Below are 24,797 nucleotides of genomic sequence, written 5' to 3'. Positions count from 1 at the left end.
TTATAACTTTCAGCCCCAGGCCCATGTGGCCCTTAATCTGTTCCTGATTGTACAGAGAACTCTGTGAGGGCTGTATGTTATTTAAAGTGGTGAGAAGGACTGGAATAGTCATGGTTTATGAGGGAATGTGTGAAAAGCATAAGGGTAATTAACAAAACTATCTAGGAACAGTGTATGGAAATAGCAAGTGCATAATAACATTTTATGTGCTCTAATTATCTTCTACAAATTGCAATATGCCCTTTACTACCTACATAAACAAAGTAAGCTACCACAAATACAGCTGTTATTTTGTTCACTGTACTCGGTGATGCAACACACACTATCCCATCCTGGCCTCTGAAGAATAGAACACTCTCTTTTAGTGGGCTTAATCTCTCTATGCAGATATTGCTAAGGTTATCATCATCATCATTTATTTATATAGCACCAGCACATTCCATAACACTTTACAATTGGAAACAAACACAGTAATAGTTATGTCATCTCTTCGTTCTGTCGCTGTAACTGGTGCTACTCCCACTGTGTGTGAACCTCAGGTAGTTCAGGATCCTGAAAAGATGGATATATATATGTATGTGTGTGTGTGTGTATATATATATGTATATATATATATATATATATATATATATATTGTGACAAAGGCAATGGTTTACCAAAAGCCTCTAAGAGAGGAGTTAGGTGTTCAGCTGCCAGGCTGCAGGAGAAGGCTGCATACAGGGTTAAGTCCTTGCCAGTGGAACTCATAGGTGGAGCATACAGGCTGTAGACAGGGTTACACACATGTACAGCAGTGCATCTAGGTTAAAGGTAAAGAGGTAAATGATATATGCATGACAATGTAACTTACATGGTGCAAGTGGTTTGGATGTATTTCCTTTTACAGCTGACTTGGTGTGTCAGCAGTGAGACAAATTAAACAGAGCACCTGCAGAGACCTCCTCTCAAAGGATCCATTGGCAGTTTCACCTGTCAATCAAGCCATGGGAGGAGCAGAACTGTAAAGTAAAGTATTTAAACTTGTATAGTGAATATGCACAGTGCGACCAATGGCAGTCAGTGGCTGGTGTCTAGGCAGAAGGACTATGTCTCTTCAGTATTATGTTGCTTGGTGTCATTCTGAAGTATGTGTATGCTGCTTTATTGTGATGGCACAATAAAAGTACTGTTTAAAAAGCAAGAAGCTGCTCTTCATGTGTGTATCGCCAGAAGGGTGCCCATGTCAATATATAATCATATATGTGTGTGTATATATATATATATATATATATATATATATATAATATATTGGTCGAAATGCGATGCATGGGCTGATTAAGGGTTCCGGCAACCCTACCGTAGCACCCCCTCATCTTAAGCACCAGGCTAACACATGGTAGGTAAAATTATCTTGTCCTTAATTTAAAATGAGACTTCCATCACTGCACCAGCAATGTTTCTGTTCCCGTATTTTTTGACACTCGCCTTCACTTGGCTTTTTAAAAGGATCACGGCAATCGTTGTCACGCATTTTTTTTTTTATTTACAATCATAAGTGTATAGTAGAACAGAGGGCAAAGATATGAAGGTGGACGGGGTTATCACACCTGCACCTATCGCCTTCTTTGTTTCTCCTACTCGCTTATCCTTTACCATAGATATGCGTCAAGATTAACACCATACAACATTTTTTCTGCATGTTTTCTCTATACTTTGGCGAACAACTATTCTTTTATATTTTAAAATGAATTTCAGTTTATACCTCTCCCTATCACAATTTTGCAATCCCCCTAAAGTCTAGCACCTTAGACTGCAGTCTAGTCAGTGTATTGGACAACCAGACCCTGGTGTAAGGGTATGTGTCAGTATGATATACCAGCACTTCTCATCTCCCTTCCTTTCAAGGTGTCTTTTTCACAGACACTGCTAAGTTCGGGTCTCCTTTTTTCACATCCAGCTTTGTGTCTAAATCTCTATTGAGTCTACCACTATATTATAGACACCAATTCTCTATGTTGAACACTATGTGGGAAACAAACGCATAATTCTTTCCCCTTCCTGGGATAGTTGGAGCAGGGCCGCCAAGAGGAATTTTGGGCTCCGGTACAGCAACTTCATGGGGCCCCATCAAAGGGGGTGGGGCCATACCATTGGGGGCGTTAATAAAGTAATAAAATAATTCCTTCAGCAAAAGAAACTAAGAATAAAATTATATCATTGTTTATTTACAAAAGAATAAGCAAGCGTTGTGATAACATTATCAGCTCATTTTCAAAAACTGAAAACTAGTCCCCAACAGACCAGACACATAGTTTTTGTTTCAAAGTAGGCTGTACTACAATTTACAAATATCATATTACAATTGGCTGAGAAAGTATATAGGCGTATCCTGATCCTCATGGCTCTACAGGATGCAATGGAAACTCTGAAGAAATTCTTGCAACTCTTTGTTCCAACATCTGTGATTAGAAACATCTGTCACTTGAATAACTCCTTTATTCTTGTTCCTTCTCTCCAGCTCTTACCGACACAACAAGGCTCCAACCGACACAACAACACCACATCAATTATCAATGATATACCAAAATAAGACAGAACAATATAAATATTTTCATATTAATAAATTGTCTTCATCCAAAATAAAATATCTTTGACAGCGTGACTGTGCATCAGCACCTTTAGTCACACATGTCCCTCTGTGCCCAGCACCTTTAGTCACACATGTCCCTCTGTGCTCAGCACATTTAGTCATACATGCCTCCTCCCCATCACATCTTCTTACCTTTTCTCTACTGCACAGGTCTAGATCTGGCCATGCTCTCCGCTGGTACCTGGTTTGGCTCTGCACACAGCCCCCTGCACTTGTGGGTGAACTCACGGGTGTGCGTGCACAAAAGAACCCTATAGAGCTCCCGGGCCCCTCAGGCAGGTCCTGGCCACGGGTAATATGTACCCGCCACCCCCCATCACGGGGCCCCTCAGTGGGAGATATATATTTGTGTATGTTTAGTGCAGTAGATCTGTGGCTTGACAGCGCCCAACTCTGCTTCTGCAATAATGTAAGGACTGGGAGATCATTCAAGAAGCTGACAAAGATTTACCCCTCCTGTGCTCCTGTGTAAGTGACTGCTGGAAGTTGTGATCACACTGCCTCCATCCATTGAGGTGCATTTTAAGGTGATATACAGTGTTGGGTATTATTCATCAAGCAAACTAGCTTTGTAACTTATACATGTATAGGGATAGGAGTAGAAATAAATTTATTAAATGTGAGATGTAGGGTATTTAGGCAGTGTGTGACAAATATCGGCACACATCTTGAACATTTTAATTTTATATTTATATTGCTGCAGACATGCCAGCAATTGTTATGATAAATAAAATAGTTGAAATTAGTTAAACAATGGCACACATCTTGAACATTTTAATTTTATATTTATATTGCTTCAGACATGCCAGCAATTGTTATGATAAATAAAATAGTTGAAATTAGTTATACAATGGTGATTTCATAACAAGCCCAGCACCATATTCAAGGTTTACTCCATGGGGGGAATTCAATTGCCGGCATTTAGGGTAGAAGTATTTGTTTATTTTTCCTCGCACCTCTATGGGATGAGAGGAAATTTTATCGGAGATTTCTGTCAAATGTCCGCCGCAAAGTGTCTCACAGACTTTCCAGAGACACTTTGCAGGTATATGAATTCCACAATGTATTATAAATATTATTGTGTTATAGTTATGTATTTTCATTAGAACAGTGTAGGGCAAATCAGTGTAGGCCTTCTGACCAATGTTTTTGAAATGTATCTTACTAAACAAAATTATTCAAAAGCAGCTGCTTATTATGAGTGAATTTTTTGCAGATACCAGAACGATTGAAATTACTGCTTGATGTCGCGCAGTCTCCAGTGTTCAATATGCGGGAAATAACTGCCTCTACTTCAACTTTGGCACTACTCGATTTGAAGCTACTAATAACACCCAGTTGAACCTTGATTCAGTTCAATAGTCCAAGCAGGCTGATATTGGAATTAGCTATAAGCACAGCCCCTACTTAAGGAGAATTTATATTGCTTCATTGCTGCCTTGATTATTTACATAGGACTATACCATTTTGTTTACTGAGCTGGGATTAATATTTCCTTAAAATAAGAAAAATAGGATCTGTATCTGCAAATTGAGCCATTATCCACAGTTATTTCAATAATAATGTTCTATTTATATGGTATTAAAGTAATTTTATCATTTTTCAATAAGCATTGTCTAAGCGATTTATGTGGTTCCAAAGCACAAGCAATTTACTTAGCAAAAAAAAAAAAAAAGGTTTAGCGGTTCAGATCAACAAGTACAATACAGCCGATACCAAATACATACATACATACGCTGCGCTCCGCTGCGCTCCGCTGCGCCCTCTGCTAGATCCAGCTAGACAGTCCTTCAGTCCAGAAGACTGGTCAGTGATGACTGTCTTAGCTGGTCCCAGGGAGCTGTATATATACACTCAGTGATACAGAGAAAACAATGCAGATGATGTGGCTTAATTCTATAGGTCCAGGCTTCAGGAGGGTCCAGTGTAATGCAGGTCATAGGCCAGTTCAAACGAAAATATCCAAAGGTGGGGGTCAGCTCTTCAGGGGATGTACTCTGATTTTCCCACCAAGAATCCGGTTTAAACTAGCCTATTTACATTACACAGACAGTATCATTTTAAACATTTATTCCCTAACATCGCTAACTAGAGTATGCAATGTGCGATTCCTTCGGCAAATGAACCGGGCAACTGCGGATAAATAGGGGATTAAAATGATATTAAACATGACATATTTCCTGTAACCTGTACCTTAAATATCACTAAAGTGTACATATAACCTTATAATATATATAACTATAAACCAAATACCATCTGCTCATAAACGACTGTGGAATGGAACCATTATAAATATGAAATATATGAATAGATGAATGTAAAAGTGCGAGTGTATGCGTGCGTGTTTTATCGTGCGATCGCGCCATGACATGACACGTGGCGTACTGATCGCAATCGCACGGTAAAACAATATTAATCAATATAATTTCTTTCATCCAATTATTCGACTTTGACAATGGTATATTAGTATATTTAATGAACTGTCATTTATAGATGTTTAATCAGTTTTAATAAATGCAGTATATTTTTTTTTGAGTTAACAGTATCTTATGAGCATTATTATATGGATTCTGCCATATTTTGTCCATTCAAGCTGAGAATTCAGCGCTGTATAATTTCCCTTTTTTAAAAACATGAATAGTATTATGATTTTTCTCAAATTGATATAAAACGGGTGTAATATCTGTTTTATTTCACAGAAAAGTGTTTAGAGTCATATTGGAAAGAAAGACTCCAGTTATTTGCTTCAATGGAAAAGACTTTCTTCGAACAATTTTTCACATTTATGGAAAGATTATGAACTGGAAAACAGGTATGATAAGCTTGTTAGACTTACGGGACCCTCACATCTGGCATTTAAGCACATTCTGAACGCGTATTAGCCCTGACTCATGTAGACGTGTCCAACATGGAGTGTATGCAGGCAATATGCACTGGGCAATCATGTGGCCCTAGACAATATTAAAATATTTTACTGACATGATTGTAGATGTTTGGAGCAAACTTTCTGCATATGTAGCTAAAAAGCAAAATCTTGAGAGCAGGGTTTCCCAGCACAAGGTATAGTAACCTACCAGATTACTTTAGTTATCCTTAATTATTAGCAAGTGTTTCACTCTGTGAAACATCCATTTTATCGGCTACAGCTGTTATTTATAGTAAACAGTGCGGACCTGTGAGCATTTTATCAAGCGCAAATGTGCCTATTTGTTCCAATTACCTCTTACGTAGGTCAAATTTGCTTGAGGTAATAGCTTCTTTAAAATCACTCTGAGCCTGATGAGGAGTGAGTAGTACACCAGTATGTGGCTGAAAATATGCACGTAAATGCACTTTTTCATTTGTGCATCTTTACTTACAGTCTGGACGCAAATGCGTCCACATCTTCTTGAGCCCATGGTGTACTTATTTTTGATCAGAAGATAAGTCTGTTCTACATATCAATTTAAGATCCTATGCTTTTAAGTAGGACCTATGTTATAACCAATTATATATTTTTTAATTTATATTTTCAGTTGCACAAATTGTTATCTTAGACCCAAGAATAGCATCATGGCTTTTAAACCCAGCTGATTGTAATCCATCATTTGAAGATTTAGTGAAGAAATATTGTGAAAGGGTGGACCTAAGGACTACAGGAAATTCTCAACTTACCAAAGTTTGTATAACAAGTCATTTTATTATAGTTGTACACAGTGGTCAAAATGGGCTGGTATACAGTGATATGCCAAACTTCTCCTAATGCCTTCATTTTAAAACTATAAAATTGTATTCATTTACATTTTCCATACAGACACTTCTAAATTTCCACTTTGACCCACTGGTTTTACACTTGCTTACACTAAGCCAGTTAATAAAATGTCATACTCAACAATACCACAAAATAGAAATCGTAATGAACAGCACAATATAAATAATATAAACAATTACATTTACAGACTTCTGATTAGGTGCTTCCCAAAGTTACATAGCCTGAACTATGATATGGCTGGGAAATTACAACGGCAAAAGGTAAGACTAACCCCACAAAGCAATGGCATATGCTATTAAATATTTAAATTAAATATATCAGACTGCAGATATATTTTCAAAAAATATACAAAAATTTGATTTGACACTTTGAGAAAACACAATAAGAAGCTAAAACCATATTAAAAATTGTAATATGGATTCCATACACGGGAGACCATGGAAGAATATAGGAAACCAATAAAAAATGTGCTCATCACATATGCTCAAAAATTGCTGCCTGGCTGACCAAGTAAAGCACATTGAATATAAACTTATTTATCTAGATCAAAAGACAGCAAATGTGGTAGTAGGTATAATCACATGAAACACACTCTGTCAGATCTAGATATTGCCAACAGTGAGATTATAAACACACTGAAACCCCCCCAGTAAACAGTGTGTTCAACTTTTTTAACTTTTGCAAAGAGCTGTGTATTTCTAAGTGTAATGTGAAAAAGCATAGGGTCAGTTGACTAATGGCAGCTAGATATGTTATGCCACTAGCATTGTAAGGGCTGGGCTATGAACTGGAAAATAGCACCAGAGCAAGTAGGAGTTGAAAAAGTTAGCCAGTTGGCAGTAACAATATTGTAATTAATTTTCATCAGCGTAATCATGAACATATGCTTTATAAAACAAGATCTTACCCAAGATAACAAGTAAGTATGCCATATCAGCATTGTTAGCCGGCTATCTTAATGGATCACTGAACCCCAAAATTTGAATTTCATGTTCTAAACCTTGAAGATAAAACACATTGTTCAGTGATGACATGGCATTTCACCAATCTTGTAAAAAGTAAAGTAATAACTCCTCACTCCAGTACAGATAGTTGAAGCCACTCCCACATATTTAAGATGGTGTCCTGATGAGATTTGTGATATCGCTGGTCCTGCTGCTGTGTATGAATCCATACTGTGTATTTCTGCAAAGCAAGTTTGTCTAGCTGTGATTCACTGGTTGTATAGTTTGAGAAGCACCTCATTAAAAAATCAATAACAATCTAATGATTCTGGTAAATTAAAATAGGGTAATATAATTTTTACTTAGTATACCATCATAATATTTTGGACTTGTGTGCGTAAATGCAGAAACTGGTCTGTAATAAATTGTCTTTTTTGTGAACCCGCTATGCTGCTAGTGATTGAAGCTGGCTAGACATGTGGGATGGAGTTTAATGGGCAACATTGTTTTCACCAGGGACCTTGCAAATAGGCACATTTGCGGCCTCCTAACCTAGCTAGGCAGCAGCTGACTATAGAGTTGCAATATAATAAATATATAATACAATATATGAATTGTTCATCAATATGCAGGCAGAAATATGTTACAAGATATTTTCAGGGTCACAAACAAATGAGCCAAGAACAATCTGGTTTAGTTTTAGATGGTCTGACAGCAAATGCAAATTTAACTTGTTCCTCAGGCTCCGGAGAAAAGTGGGGCAGAACGGTGGCGTAGTGGTTAGCACTTCTGCCTAACAGCACTGAGTTCAATTCCTGACTATGGCCTTAGCTGTTTGGAGTTTGTTGTCCTTGTGTTTTTGTGGGTTTCCTCCTGGTGCCCCAGTTTCCCCCCACACTCTAAAAATATACTGGTAGGTTAATTGGCTGCTATCTCTCTCTCTCTCGTAGGGAATTTAGACTGTAAGCTCCAATGGGGCAGGGACTGATGTGTGTTGCTATATAAATAGCTGATGATGATGACAGTTATTTAATATGTGCCTATTCGGGTGCGTATGCCTCAGAAGAAATACTGCCAACGGTGGTAGACAGTTTAACGATACTGACTACCCTGACAGCGGCTACAGTGACATGGCAATTCCGAAGACTACTACCCCGACATGAAAAAAAACTACTTACCATGACACAGATGATGTGATGTAAAGACCCGATGTGTTGCAGACTAAGGAAAATGATCGATGGACCCTGCTGCCATTCATCCAATGTAAGTATTATTTTAGGGGTTAGGGTTAGTGGTTAGGGTTAGGGTTAACCTTACCTTTACAAGCCGGGTCCAATATGGCAAAAAGTGGTCTAACTCATATGTGATTACACCACTAGCATTAAAATTCTGTATTGTTTAGAGCATGTAAGCAGCTATATAATTAAAAATCACTGTACCAAATGAGACCATGTAAATTGGTGTTGTGTTGCTGTGCATTTCCTAATGCTTCTTGTTCCATTTCCGTCTATATAAGTTTCCACCTGTGTTTGGCTTGAACAAGACACCAACTTCCTGTTTTCTCAAAGACATATATTTAAAAATTGCTGATTTTTTTGGCATTAATAAATTTTACTTTGCTAGAGGTCAAGTAATTTAGCATTGAAATTCATATCAAATGCATATTATATATGTACGTAAACACAATGCAGTTCATATGCATTTTTACTTTTGTTTTAACCTGCAATAAATACACATTGCAAATGTCAATGTATATGTCACCTAAGCTCAACGTTGATATCATGTCACTGCTCCTATAACATGACTGTATAATATTGAATATTCTGTTCTAAAAGAAGTGAAAGGAGTTCAGTCTAGAGCTCTGTGGAATCCCTCAAATAGGAGTCCAAATGGATAATACTTGATTGGCCACAATACCAGCTACAGACAACAGGTGGCAGTGTACAGTCAATGCTGACAACTGCAATGTGTGAGGATCTGCCGCAATACCAGCTACAAATGACAAGTGGGAGTGCACCATCAGAACTGACAACTGCACATTCTTTTCACTTACTGCAATCAGCACTTTGCTAAAGGTCAAGTAAATTAGGATTAAGAGACCACACCTGTATGCAGCCTTTAGAAGGTCCTCACACCTACCAATGTTTCCATAAGCAAGTTCTCTGCTAGTGGCTTAAAGTGTCCTGTTTTGTTTTAATTTTGTTTTGTTTAAATTTTATACAGATCTGTAGGCACAAGTGCTATGTTACCTGCCTTGGCTGTTTATTTGATCGGTATAGTCTCAAGTATGGTTAACTGTAATTGTAAGGAATGTAATCTCCTAATAACAAATACCAAGTGAAAAAAGACCTTAATTGGAATACATGCTCTAAATGCTTATATATCAAAAGAAGAGGCTCTAAATGTAGTGAATGGGGAAATAGGTGCACTTGCGATACTTGGATTCTCCTGTAACAAATTTTGAAGATTTGGGCGGCAGCGGGTCACAGTGGTTAGCTTTGCTGCTTCACAGCATTGGGACCAATGGTTTGAGGAACATGACAAATTGTTAAAGTGTAAAAGGTGTTGACTTGGCCTCCAAATTCCCCAGATCTCAGTCCGAGATAGCACGTGTGGTATGTGCTGGAAAAACAAGTCCTAACCATGCAACCCACAGGATTTAAAGGATCTGCTACTAATGTCTTGGTGCCTGATACCATAGGACACCTACAGAGGTCCTCAAAGGGTTAAAGCTGTTTTTGCAGCTAGAGGGGAGCCCACACAATATTAGGCAATGGTTGGTTTTTATGTTGTGGCTGATCAATGTATAATTTTAACCTTACTATAAATTACAATTTCTTATGGATTGACTTTTACTTTATTTAACTTGTCAGTATTCTGTGTACTTAATAATACAATAACTAACTATCCCTATCTTATGTAGTACAACAGTCAATTGACTAGGGGGGTATTAATAAACCTTAACATTGTAAGAAACTGCTTATCTTATTTTTCCTTGCTCATGTAAGATGTAATTTCTCATATTGTTGATAACTTGTTTGCCCCCTTAGTTTTGTCTGTGACTCCAATCACTCCTGTCACACTGGGGGTTCACACTCTTCTTTCCTATCTTTCCTCACTGACACTTTACTCTGTGTCTTATTACTTATTTTTTTATATCATCCCTGTTTAGAACAGAGCAGCGTGAGGTCCTCAGCTGCTAGAACTGGTTCATGAGATGTTCACCTTTAGCAGCTCCCTTTCCAAGGGGCTTGTTATGTTCCACAGTACTTGCTTGCCCCATGACTTAATCTTGAGTAGCACAGTTGTTGATCTAGCACTTGCCAGGTGGAGAAAAAAGAACACAGTAGGGAGGGGGGGGGGGGTACATGCTGCTCCTCAGTATCTGAATAGATTGGCCTGATTTGGAAATATAGCTTACAGCTATCCGTGAAATTCCAAAAATGTTTCCGGTCACCAGAAAAGCTGTCATGTAGAATCAATTTAGATTCTTTCACTGAAAGAGAGATGACTTGAGCGGTGTTGGTGGTATCTTTTTATACTGCCACCCGTGTAAATAAGTCTTGGACTACCTGTGTCAATGCTTATATTTGATTTGCCAGAATCTGAGCAGGAGATGGTGGAGTAGACTCCATATGTCAGGTTATTATGACCGGAACTCTCATCCAGACAGGCAAAGGTTAACGTGGAAGTCTGGCACATGCCCGGTGGAGTGGACAGCACACGGTAGCAGGTAGTAAGCAACCAGACTGTAAATGGCAGGTCTCTAAGCCAGACCATCCTTCTGGTGATTTTGAATGTACCAATGAATTTGGATGTTTTTTGTGGAGAGCCATACTCAATCCCCTACTTTAAAATTAAATTTTGTGCAAGCTTTATTAAAGAATAGCTTAGACTGGGTGGCCACGTGGGAGAGGTATATTTGGTCTCTCCAGATATTCTTAAGTTTTTAATAACTAGTTTTGTATCCCAATTATCACCTATGGCTATCCTATGCTTTAGGTAGCCATAGGCGCCGAAAAATCTAAGGGTGATAGACCCTTGAATAATTAAGTTTCACACCTAGGGTCGAGCAGAATGATCTCCAGAATTTTTCTATGAACAGTGACCCTCGGTCTGATAAAATATTGGTAGGGATCCAATGCATTTTAAAGATGTTCTGGATGAATAAAGAGGCTAGATCTTTGGCTGAAGGCAGTCTGGGAAGAGATACAAAATGAGTCATATTGTTGAAGCAGTCCATGACCACCCATATAGTGATAAACCAACTGGAGGAAATGAAGTCCATCGAAATAGATGACCATGGTTTGTTGGGGAGAGTGAGTGGCATGAGGGGTCCAATGGGAGGTCCCCTAAGGCTTTTGTTTTTAGCACAAGTTTGACAGGCTTGAATTAATTCTTTTTGTATCTTTCCACATGAATGGCTACCAAACCGAACAAGACAAGACCTGGAAATTTTAATTGATGCCTGGATGTCCGGCCAATTTGTTCTCATATGATTCCTTGAGGACTGCTTGCCTTAGATGTTTCAGAACAAACAGGACATTGGGTGGAGTTTGGGATGGTGCGTGGCTTTGTGATGTTTTTACCTGCACAGACAGATCCTGAGTTAGAACAGCTACGATATTAGTAGATAGGATGATTGAAGCGGGAGGTTTGACCTCAGAAAAGGCATCTACTCTTAGGTTTGTAGTACTAGGTCTGACATAATGGTGAAGTTGAATCTGAAGAAGAACAGGGCCCACCGAGCTTGTCTTGGATTGAGCCTTTTTGTTGATTCTATGTACTGCAGATTTTTATGATTAGTATATACTTTAATAGTGTACCTTGCTCCTTCCTGTCAGTGCCTCCACTCTTCAAAAACCCATTTTTCGTCCAGTAGTTCCCTGTTGCCCACGTCATAGTTAATTTCATCGAGGAAAATTTCCAAGAAAAGAATGCACAGGGATGGAATTTTTTATCAGCAAGATTGACCAAATAGCCCTAACTCGATATCCGAGGCATCCACCTCAATAATGAATGGTTGTTTCACGTTAGGGCGCCTAAGTATGGGTGTCGTGCAAGATGTCTCTTTTTAGCTATGAAAGGCCTTCAGTGCTTCCTGATACCATATGGAAGGATCTGCTCCTTTACAGGACAAGAGGAGCAACAATAATAGAGAAAGACTTTATGAATCTTCAATAGATTCTTAAAGGGATAATTTGGTGCATTCCCCTTTCCGAGGAACTTGTTATGTTTCACAGTAGTCGGTTGCCCCAGGACTAAAGCTCGGGTAGTAGCACTTGCTTGGTGGGAGATGACAGAACACAGCAACCCATGATGTTATTAGTAGAACTCTCATCCAGGCAGGCAAAGGTTAATGGGGAATAGTCTGGCACATGCCCGGGGGAGAGGACAGCACACGGTAGCAGGTAAGTGAGCAACTAGACTGTAAATAGCAGAACTCGGAGCCAGACAGGCAAGGTTTAATGCAGGGTACAGACAAGTCAGAGGTCAGGGCAGATAGATATATAGGTGCAGATCCATTTAACAAGCCAAAAAGTCAGGAGTGGAGAAGACAGCACAATCCTTTTAAAGTCAGGGGTGAGGGCATGTAGCTTAAAAGAGCCCAGTCAAATACAAAGAGACAGAATCAGGTCATGATACAAGACACACTGGATCAACCAGGAACTATCACCAGCATTGGTATGCTGCCAGGAAGAGGTTTATAAAGGCAGTAGCACCAATCAGAAACCACATGTTAATTAGTTGCATGGGTGTGGTAAGTAATAGCATAGCTGATGCAACCAGACTTGGGAACTAAAGAGAAGCTTGTTACTATTTACCTTACTGCAGAATTGATCCTACACATGGTTGCAGCCATACTGCACAGATGACAGATAAGACAAATAGGAGAGATCCTATTTCTTAACAATCTTATCATATTGCAGTAAATCCATTTTCTCTCTCTCTAAGTTTCCTTTTCTATCACACACTCTCAGTTTTTCTTACTCTCATTTACTGTTACTGCCCTCGCCTAATTTTGCTATGGTAACTCATGCAAAACCCATCCTTCAAAATAACTAACAGAACTTTATCAGTAAACTAACATTTTAAGTGCTGTATCATAAACTAATCACCAATGCTGATACATTAATAACTTTTTTTTTTTTTTTTAACATCATGGCTCTTTCATTTTAGATTTTAATGTCCCTGCATACTCAAAGCTTATATGTCAGGTACTATAGTGATCATGGGTATTCCTTCAGCCTCTTACAGGCAATGTTTGGAAGTTATAAAAAAATTCACCATAGACCAGCAAAGCTTTCATTAGCACTATGGATTTATCCAATTAACTGATGAAAGTTCCAAATGCAGATACTATTTGCGTCCTACTCGCCATTTTATGTAAGTGTGAGTCCTATTTGAAAGATATTCAGTTGTCCAGTGTTTAATTTTCTGGATCCATGTAGATCTCATCTTTTCCCTGCAGTTAAGTATAACTGCTTCTTTTATAACATTCAGTTTAGACATATGTGACAGTGCTCGAGATTTGACACAGGCCTCTCATTTGTTGAACAGGACTGCCAAATGACAGTGACAATGTGGTCCTCATGCTTATATAACTCTGAAAAACTGAAGTGATGGCTGGGGTCTGCACTTTCAGAAGAATGTTGATACCATTTTTTGCTGTACCATTTTAAGAAGGCATGCAGTCGGCAATTAAAGTTGCAAGTGAATATCTCTGTTTTTGTGTTTTTTATAGCACCAGATCACTTGCAAAAGTTTGGTTATATTGTATCATCTGATGGTGAAACTAGAGCATAAACTTAAGGTGAGAAACAACTATATTTGCATCCCATAAGTTTTCACTGCTGCACAATTTAAAAAGCATAGCAGAACTAGTGCATAGATTGTTTTTAACAATAAATGACATAAGTACCAAAGCATGAAGTAAAATGCTTTCCTTCAATCTGTTACCTGATATATGGGGTCTCATGTAGAGTTGGATCTAGTACGCTTAAAACTAATCTACGCTTAAAATGTAAGTGTAAATTGCATCCATTTTTTAAAATGTAATTTACTTGCTAAACAATCACATAGTCATAGACAGATACAATAAGACACTTAACTCTATATTTGGAAATGTTCATCAATTCAAAAAGTCTTAGACATTTACACACTTCCCAATGCATGGGTGGCTGCTGATTTCCAATATGTCGGTTGGTAAATCTGGAGAAATTTAAAAAAAAAAAAAAAATTTAAAAGGGCACAAAATAGTGTAGTAGTTTTAGGATGTATTCCCAAGAACAAGGATGATAATGATTAAGTGTAGTGGCTTTATGGACTATTCAGGCATGTCTTTGTATGAATCAAAGGTTCCCAGTCTTTAATCGCTATTCAGAGATCCATATATGTCAAACAATGTGCGGCCCTGCGTAGTGCACAAAATGCTTACATTTCAGTAAGATATGCTTAAAGCATATCATAAAGCATGACACTTCTCTTCCATAAAAAAAGTTTATTTGAGAGGGGAGCTCTTAATGGATTTTAGTGAAGTGGCGTCACATAGTCTAGTGCTGCATTTGGCAATTTCAGGGGGCCCCACGCTTTGTGTGCTCCTATTTTTGCCAGTACTAGCCTATATTCAACTCTACATGAATCCCAAAGTGTAGCAATAACATGGATGTGAACCTTACGAATTGTAATATTTATTGTAATTGAAAGGGAGGCCTAGCAGTCGGGACATATCTGACCACAGAAGGAATCCAAGGATGGGATGTGAGCAGCTCACCTTATTCTTACATCCATCCATTCCTTTTTGGCCAAGCATGCGTTGGGTGTCAGAATAATAGTGTATAGTGCAAAAATATTCAGTACTGTTGTGAAACTACAAGTCCCTGAAAGTCCTGACAGCCATTGCCTTTTTGGACATGCTGCCACTTGTGGAACTACAAGCACCAGCATGCCCATGGCTGCCAGAGCATGCTGGAGATACACAATAGTATCTAATAGAAAAAAAAATACACAAAGCAATTTGTTAACAAAGGTTTTTATTAAAATAAAGACCCAACAACCCCATTTTATCTGGTAACTCCAAAGGTAATCTTTTTAATGAAGTAACCCATAGGAATCTTTTTCCACGCAGTGATCCAAAGGGGTGAGGGGAAGTCATGTAACATGAAGACAAATGTTGCTTATAGAGCCCCACTGCTAAATGATATATATCTGAATTGAGCTAGACAAACCGTTTGTCATCTATCTAAATGTAGTTGTCAGGATTACACAGAAACTCTGGATATGAACAGTCAGTCTGATTTGACACTACCTATAATGGAAGCACAGGGTCTAATGCAGGGATTGTATCCATCATGGACCTCTGCAAAGAGGTATAGGCTTTACTGCTATCCTTACTTAGGTTGCAGCCCTCTGAATAAGTACCAGATGTGACCAGTGGGTAGATAGAGTCTAGTGAGAATATAAGAGGTATAAACTGGAAAACGATAACCTAAATCAGTGGATTACTGAAATCATCAGGATAACTACAGATAACTTGATTCTGAGAATATGATTGATGGCTGCTGATACCAGGAATATAGGAGAACAGAATACCAGGAACACACTGGAACAGATTAAATAACCAGGAGCACATTAAAACAGATTAAATAACCAGGGACACACTACAACAGATAAAATAACCAGGAACACACTGCAGTGGAACAAATTTAATAACCAGGAACACAGTGGAACAGATTAAATAACCAGGAACACAGTGGAACAGGAGTCAACTCAGCAGGGCAAGAGACTTCATAAACAGGCCTCATGTCAGGTTAGCTCACGAATACTTGAGTGAGATCCTGCTGTCTCAATGAGTATTGATTAAACTTCCCTGGAGGCGTGGAGTCTAACAAAATGGGAGGTGTTCAGCAGGGATTCCCGCAAGGGAATATGGGCTTCTGCGGCTCCCACCTTGCAGGTCGCGGCCCTCCAGGAAAGCTCCCTATGTGAAAGCTAGAGAACAAGTTACATAGCAGAAGAATGATCCAATTCGGACATCAAATGGTGATAAAGAAGATTACCATTTTATTATAAAACATTAATACAGGAGTTCAATGAAAACTTGAGTACTTTGCAAATGATGATCACGAAGACATGCAAAAATAGTAACTGTCAGCAACATTCATTAATACAAGCTGCACATGCAATAACCAGAGTCTCCATAGTAGTAGAATTGAGGCACAGGAATTAACAAAGTCCAGACATATTCAGCCACTATAGACACAGCTTGTCACGGATTGTGGAGCTGATAAGGGCAGTCAACAATGCAGGCCAAGTAGATAACAGATGTGGATCATAGCGTTTACCACAAGCAGTGGGACAGGTATGCAGAAATCGAGGAAGTCCAACATACAGCAGCGATGAACACACAGCAGCGATGAATAGCAGCTTACCACGGTTTGTGGAACAGATAACAGTAGTCAGCAATGCAGAGTGAGTAGGTAACCGGTGTAGATCATAGCGTTTACCACGAGCAGTGGAACAAGAATGCAGAGATCGAGGAAGTCAACATACAGCAGCGATGAACACACAGCAGCGATGAATAGCAGCTTACCACGGATTGTAGAATAGGTAACAGTAGTCAGCAATGCAGACTGAGTAGGTAACAGGTGTAGATCATAGCGTTTACCACAGCAGTGGAACAAGTGTGCAGAGATCGAAGAAGTCCAAATATATTTTTCAGACAAAAGCACATTTAGCACATACTGTACAATCCTGAATCTAAATATGCAACTCCTCCACCTTCTCTCTATTGCGCTTGCTTTGCTCTGCCGAGATAACATTAAGTTCTCCCCAAATGGTGGCTTTGTGGGCCTTCAATATCGTTGTGCGTGGGATATCATCTGATAGACTGAGCTACAAAAAAACTCAGAGATGGCCTGACCGATCTCCTTCCCTATTACTTATGTGCAACTAAGTAATGGGGAAAGGGTGTGAAGGAGAGGTCCCTGCTAAATGTAATTCTATAGACGTTGTCGCATGATCCGACCATAAGATGGGGGTGACCCCATGTTTAGTAGTTTCTGAGTTAAGGAAGCATCTATACATATTAAGTCAATGTGTGTATAGATCTTGTGAAGATAAGAGTGGAACTCAATATAGTGTAGTCGACCCATATATAGATGGCAGGGTCAAACTTAAAGCTCAGTTATGTCTGACAATAACTGAAAACCTCTCCTCAAACATGCAAACTATATATTATTGTGTATCAAGTTTATTAATTGCAGAAGCCAAAAAGGACTGAGAGAATTGCTTCCCTGACAGCAAAGGATGAGGGTTTGCAAAATCAGTTTCCTGCAGAAACATAATATTAGCCTTTTATTTTGTGGTTAAGAGTGTGCACCTTTTTGGTGTACTAAACACATTGACATTCAATGAGATTATATTCAAACCCGTGGTGAAAGCACACAAACTTATCAAAAATCAGTCCTGCTAGTCCACAATGGCCCGTGAACCATCAAAGCCGCTAAGTGGTGCACTGATTGTGAAGGGGGGGACTAGGAGGGAAAATAAAGAAAAATGACTATTAACAACATATTGCATCAATTAGAAATAATGTGTGTGACAGAAACCAAGATGTGAACAAGAGAATAATGGAGCTAGAGGGTGTAACTAAACTTGTGACGGAGGGGGGGGGGGAGATATTGAAGGATAAACAAGCATATACTTAAAGGTAATTAGTCAATTTGTAAAGATTCAATGAAAAGAAACAGTAAGGTCCAGAACAAGCTGAGGTCACAACAGATTACAGGCAGAGTATCCACAGGTATAGGAAGCAGGTCAGCAGGTGTGTGAACAAAAGCTATAATTGGCAGGAAGGCTAAGACCTCCCTACCTTATATACCCATACTGACCAATGAGGGGCCAGAGCTCCAACTAGCCTGATTACCTTCTTAGGAGGCTACTAATTAATGTGCATGGAATGCACACACGTCCGACTGTCAATTACCAAGACGCAGCGCTGATTACAGAAGCATGCTGGGATGGAGAAGGGAGGAGTGATGTCCCAGTTGTTATAGCAACAGCTGGGAAACAATGAGCTGCAACAGCACAGACACCACCATGACTTGTGATGATAGCTTTATATATAAACTCATATAAACTCAGAATAGGGACATGTCTGCAAGGACGGTGAGTTTGGAGGGAGAAAAACTTGTGGTCCAGTGGCTATGATTTTTTTTGTGATTAGGTGGACAGTTTTACCCTCCAACCATAATGGGCAAAGGAGGGATAAATAGTATCTATGGGAAGACAGGGGGAGACTGAAGAATAAGAACTGGGTGGAGAGAGAGTGACCCTCCAGTTATATCTGGATGGCTCTGTTTAGAGGGTAGTGGGAAGGAGAAGGCTGTTGAGGGGGACTTGCAGATAAAACAAATGTATACATACATTCAGCGCCAATTCCTAACACACTGGGATTTAGATGTTTATCTTCAATTTGGAGAATATCCAACAGTCTTGTTTTTTCTTACTACAACTCAGAAAAAATATAACATAGTGTAGTATGTCACATCAAAGTTCTAAACAATAGGACCTATGCTTACAGAAATTCTCGATCAAAAGCAGCCTTCCAATAGACACCCCTTCTCTTGGTCGTCCTTCCTTCACTGAGAAGCCACAATTCCTTCCATAAACAATACAGAAATGATGGGAATGAGAAAATCTAATGCATTATCTTTTTAATCATCCATATGATAGGTAAAAACAATAAAATATTTGTATACATAAAAATTAAATTCCAATATATCAAAATATAACAGGGATTTGTACCAGACTGTCTCAAGAATCAGGCATTGATGTAGAAGCAAGTCCAGCTCTGTTACAAGTCAAGTCCGGTCCCCATTGCAACCAACGCGTTTCAACTATCCACGAGTCTTTCTCAAGGCCACTATGGTTAGTAAATCAACTTCTATGGGGTTTATACTCTTTTCATAATGAAAGCGAGGTTTGGGCATAACACATCCCCCGCGGCATATCCCCATCCTCTCCAACTCGCGTTGAACAGGAAGCGGTGCAGTGACGTACTTGCGGTACGTATGTTTTGCAAATACAGCAATAAAGTTTTAACAATTTGATATAAAACATACACTTCTAAAACATAAATAACTATTCCAACATTATAAAAACAAGCATAAATATACACTCATGTCATGCATTTCCGTTCTTCCTTATGTATCCATAATTGAATCTCTCTTTATTCATGTTCATCATTGATGGGTAACTGATCAGAATAGACTTGTTCCTCCGTACAATTTCTCCTAAGTCTTTTCATCTGACCGAGTCGTATGGGACTCTATATCTGAGTAACAGGTTTCGAATTTTGGATGAATAAGATATAGACGCTCCAGGCCCATCCTCCCAGTCTAGAATTTTGGATGAATGGGATCTAGACAGTCTAAGGTATTTAATATCAGCTCTGTTCAACTTTTGAAAGAGGAGTTGTCCCTCCTGGAAAAGGGGTTAAAATATGCCCCAATGAACAGGATTGATCCTTTTGATCTGTATGTAGACGTCCAAAAATGTATCAGAAAAATAACAATTAAGAATTTTTTTTAAATGAAAGATAATACAAGTATGTTAAAAGAGGAGGACGAGAGTGTTGATAAAGTTAAATTTTAAAAAGAAATCATATTTCTTTCCCACACAAGTGAAATTAAACTTTATTGAGACTTTAAATAGAATGGTGACGGAGGATCTGGAATAAGTGAATATAAAGTCTAGTAGACAAAAGAACAAGTACAATCTTACAAGAAAGGAAAGGGAAGCTGTGAGAAGTTTAAAGGATAACAAATGCATCGTGATTAAGCCTGGGGGCAAAGGGGAGGGGGGTAGTTGTGATGGACTCAGAATACTACATAAAAGAAATTAAGAGTGAACTTTATACAGGGGAAACATACAAAAAACTTAAGAGTGATCCGACAGATGGTATCCTTAAGAACTTACAAAAAATGGTTAGTAAATATGTTGAGGAAGGGGTGATGGATGATGTAGTGCCTGAATACATCATCATCCCATATCCTCGTATCCCGGTACTGTATACGTTACCTAAAATCCACAAAAATCCAACAGCTCCACTAGGGAGGCCCATTATTTCAGGTTTAAATTCGGTAACAATTAATTTATCAGAGGTCATCGATCATTACTTGCAGCCTTTGGCGCAACAATTTAAATCTCATCTCAAAGACACTAGGGGCTAGATATACTAACAGGCGTGTTTGTAAACCCGCCGACTTTCGGCGGGTTTGGCGGCGGTTTAGCCATCTCCGGTTTTACTAAGGCTAAACCCGCCGTCCAAACGGCCAGAAATGATGTTTTCAAACCCGCCTCTGTATAAAGCGCCATGACGGTTTTAACAATGTTCAACATACAAACAGCCGGATTACTATTAGGGGGTTTATAAAGCCGGAAAACCGCCATTCAAAAGACCAAAATGAAAGCGCTGCTTGTGAGCGGCGAGATTGTTCAAACAGTGCGCTGTTTCAGGTATTTGGTCAATCAGAACAGAAGGGAAAGGGCCATTTCATGTACAAAGTTTGTTCCTTTGGGATTGTATATGTTAAAAGGCCAGTGTCTTGTAATTGCAGTGTTTTTTTGGTTTATTTTTCTCTTGTGTTTTCCCACCATGCAATTTATATACTGATTTCCACATTTGTTGTTTTTTATTTTAATATTGCAACAAATCCCTTAACAAAGTGTAAAAGCAATTCTAAATTTACTAAATAAAGAATGGGTTTCTGGCTGATGACTCCTCTGCTGCATCCTCACACATCTGTACTTTGGTAAACTAGGTTCAGGTTACTAGAATAATCTGGTTGGGTGGCTATGTATGCACCTGAAAAGGGGTCTGATATTATCTTGGCTGGCTGTTTGATACATAATTTAGCATTACATCAACTTACCCCACCGATTATTGCAGTAGACAGTGAAGAAGAAGGGGTCCGTGTCATATCTGGTGATGTGCAGAGCACAGAGGGCGGAAGGCAGATTAGAGTCCGTCTCATTACAAACGACTTCACATGTAAGTGCAGAATAGGAAAAACATTTATTGCTCTAAAATGTGTTTGATGTGAGTGCAATGGATTTTTTTATTTAAATTGTTTTGTACATTGGAACCTTTAAAAAGAGGATAGTGTGAGCTCCTCATGTGGTAAATATGAACATCCCTGGAAAGTGGCAGTCAGAGGTCAATGTGTAAGTGATTTGAGTGCATAGTTTTTTTAAACATCAGTATACTCTTGTTTAATTAGTAGAAAAGAAACACTGACACCATAGAAATTTAACTGCATTTATTGCATTACAACACAATAAATAAGAAAGTATAATACTTACACAAACTGAACAAAACATTAGGTGATAATAATGTTTTAGCGATAGCGACGCCTTTTTGCTGGCATATCGCTATGTTTTGGCCCACTTTCTCCTCTCCCTCGCCCACCCCTGGTGCAAGTACCTCTCCTTGGAGGAGTACTCTGTGCCGATCTGCTTGGCGTACTAGCTGTACTGGTGGTGGCGGATGAAAAAGGTGCCGGCAAGTGGGCAATGAGTTCCTGCTGTAGTTGGCCTGCCAGCCGGGTCACGTTCGCATTCCCCTCGCGAACGGAGGAATGTAATGCCTCCACAGCCCCAGTCATTTGGGCCATCTGCACATTGGTTTGTTCCCATGCATTAGCCAGACGGTTGATTGCAGCAAGTATCTGGCTATTTGTGCGGTGTAACCGCCTCAACTGGGCCGCAATTTGGGACATGTGGCGAGTTTGGCTCTCCATGAACATTGTTTGCTGCTGCTGGAATGCGCCAATAGACAGCGCCATTTCTCTGGCTGGGTCCATACTTGGAGGTGCAGGTTGGTGGTGTGCTGGGGCTTCAGCAGGGCCAGGTGCAACATGCTGGAGGTCAGACACAGGGGCATCCACTGTTTCCAGGGTGATTATGGTTTGCTCATCTGGCTCAGGGGACATTTGCAGGGACTCCGCCTGAGGTGCCTGGTATGAAGAGGGCCCTGTGTATGAAAAATGACGGTAAGTATATAGGATATAATATGTTTGTATATTGCATTCTGAACACTGAATAGGAAAGAATAATCTTTAGCAACTACAGATTCTTTCACAATGTTTGCATTCCTGATTTCTTGTCCTATGCTACCTGCTTAAGGATGCACTTATAATCCTTTTAATACCCATTATCATTTGGACTATGTATGGTTGAGGGGGCTAAATAAGCAAAGTATTTTTGACCTACAAATATGAAAATTTAGTCATCCAAATGCTGCTAGACCGTGCTTTGGGGTAAACTAATACTATTTTAGTACTCCCTCTGTGTAGTACATGCTGGGGTATTTTGACTAAACTGCGTGTTTTAAAAAGTGGACATGTTGCCTATAGCAACCAATCAGATTTTAGCTGTCATTTTGTGGAATGCAATAAATAAAGTAAAGGTATATTCTGATTGGTTGCTATAGGCAACATCTCAGTTTAGTAAATGTAGCCCTAAGTTCACATTGCAAACCATAAAAAAAAAATAAAAAAAAGAATTACATTGACAGCAACATTTGCACAGAAAATCAATTAACTCCATTATTTCTCTCCTAAACACAAATCACGCACCTGCTTGCTCGTCTGCCCGAATCTCTCGCTGAAGGTGGAGGTGTAGGTCTCGGACTGGGACTGAACTGCGGTCCTGGCGATTCTGGATGTAATAGAAAATGCATAAAATGTATATGCAGCAAAAAACATTTAAAAAAAAGTCCTTTACAAACTAATAGAGTAAAAAACACACTTTTAAAATCTAAAAAAAAATTTAAACAATAAAAAGAAAAACTTTTTTTAAAAGAAAAAGCATTTAAAAAAAGTAAAAAGCATTTAAAATACTGTTAGGTTAAAAAAACCAAATAACTCACCAACTACTTGGCCAAAGAGGGCGAATCGGTGTCCTGCACATTTATGCCCTCTACAATCTCAGCCGGCATTATCTGGCGCAGCTCCTCCTCGTAACTGGTGTACTCTACACAAAGTGGGGGGCCACCACCCATGCGCCTTGTAGACCTCCTTTCCTGGCCCATTTTTTCCTTCAGCCTCCTCTTAATGTCCGAGAAGCGCTTGCGGCAGTGCGCCACTGTCCGCTTCAGTGGGCCCACCGCGTTCACAGCATCACAGACACGCCCCCACAATTGGTGACGCCGCCTTAGAGGAGTCCGGGCTGCCAGGTTGCCTAGGATGACCTCATAGCAGGGAATGATATTGTGCACCAGCACACAATTCTCATCATGCGAGAAACACACATTCCTCCCTGTCTTTGTCTTCCTGCCCTGTCCTGTCTCCTCAAACTCTCCCTCTCCCTCCTCTGACCCCTCCAGCTCCATCTCCCTCTCCTCAGCCTGTTCTCCCCTCCTATCTCTGGACATTTTCACAGAGAAAAACACAAAACACTGAAGGACTGACAAACACAAAGGACAAACTAGACTAACTACAGACACACTCTCAACACAGGCACACTGTCACTCACCGGACCGTGAGTGCCTCTTCTCGGACATTTAGGAACCGTGGCCGTCCTCCATCCTGAGGGTCTGCGCATGCGCAGCCCTTTCCTATACTTCAGGGTATGTCCCTTTAACTCAATTGGCAGATCAGGCAACACTCCCTATATTAAGCACCTGTGGTCAACACCACGTTGCCTGATCTTGGAGTCTCATTCCCTATGAGTCTCTGAAGGTGTTCCTGTATTCCTCGTGTTTTCAGCGCTGCTGATTCCTGTGGTTTCCAAACCACTTCTACCTCTGTGGTTTCCAAACCACTTCTACTACTGTGGTTCCCATACCACTTCTACCATCAACTGTATCATCGTGACTGTTTGCTGATTCCTATCCGCTGCCTCCGTGCACTACAGTCTTCCAAACCACTTCAACGCTATTTCATATCATTGTGACTGTTTGCTGATTCCTATCCGCTGCCTCCGTGCACTACAGTCCTCTAGTCCACATCACGCTATTGTATTTCACTGTGACTGTTTGCTGGTTCCTACCCGCTGCCTCCGTGCACTCCAGCCTTTACTTTACATCCACTCACCTGTTCCTCATCAAGTCCGTGAGCTGATTCCTATCCGCTGCCTCCGTGCACTACAGCTTCCAGCCTACAACTCGCCTGTGTTCATTATCGTGACTGTTAGCTGATGTCTATCCGCTGCTTCCGTGCACTACAGCCTCCAGCCTACAACTCGCCTGTGTTCATCATCGTGACTGTTAGCTGATGTCTATCCGCTGCTTCCGTGCACTACAGCCTCCAGCCTACAACTCGCCTGTGTTCATCATCGTGACAAGTTAGCTGATTCCTATCCGCTGCCCCTGTGCACTGCAGTCTCTCCTCAGCTCTCCTGTGTTTCCTCGAGACTGCTGCTCTCATTGCCATTCGCTACTCTCCGTGATCAACAGCTCCTGGCCTAC

The 24,797-nt window shown here is 39.8% G+C and overlaps 1 protein-coding gene across 10 annotated transcripts in view; it reads left to right on the top strand.

The window, feature by feature from the left end:
• The window catches only part of POLN (DNA polymerase nu), a 190,228-nt gene that overhangs the window by 36,548 nt on the left and 128,883 nt on the right, over positions 1-24,797 (top strand). For all 10 annotated transcript variants that reach the window (XM_075194212.1, XM_075194210.1, XM_075194206.1 and 7 more), the window contains 3 exons: positions 5,329-5,441; positions 6,145-6,287; positions 14,070-14,138. In XM_075194212.1, coding sequence (XP_075050313.1) covers positions 5,329-5,441; positions 6,145-6,287; positions 14,070-14,138 — 325 coding nt within the window. The remainder of the gene's footprint in view (positions 1-5,328; positions 5,442-6,144; positions 6,288-14,069; positions 14,139-24,797) is intronic.

This window comes from Mixophyes fleayi, chromosome 1, assembly GCF_038048845.1.
Source record: "Mixophyes fleayi isolate aMixFle1 chromosome 1, aMixFle1.hap1, whole genome shotgun sequence".
Lineage (NCBI taxonomy): Eukaryota > Metazoa > Chordata > Amphibia > Anura > Limnodynastidae > Mixophyes > Mixophyes fleayi.
Note: the sequence above shows the minus strand (reverse complement) of the source record. Positions and strands in the feature narration are given on the sequence as shown.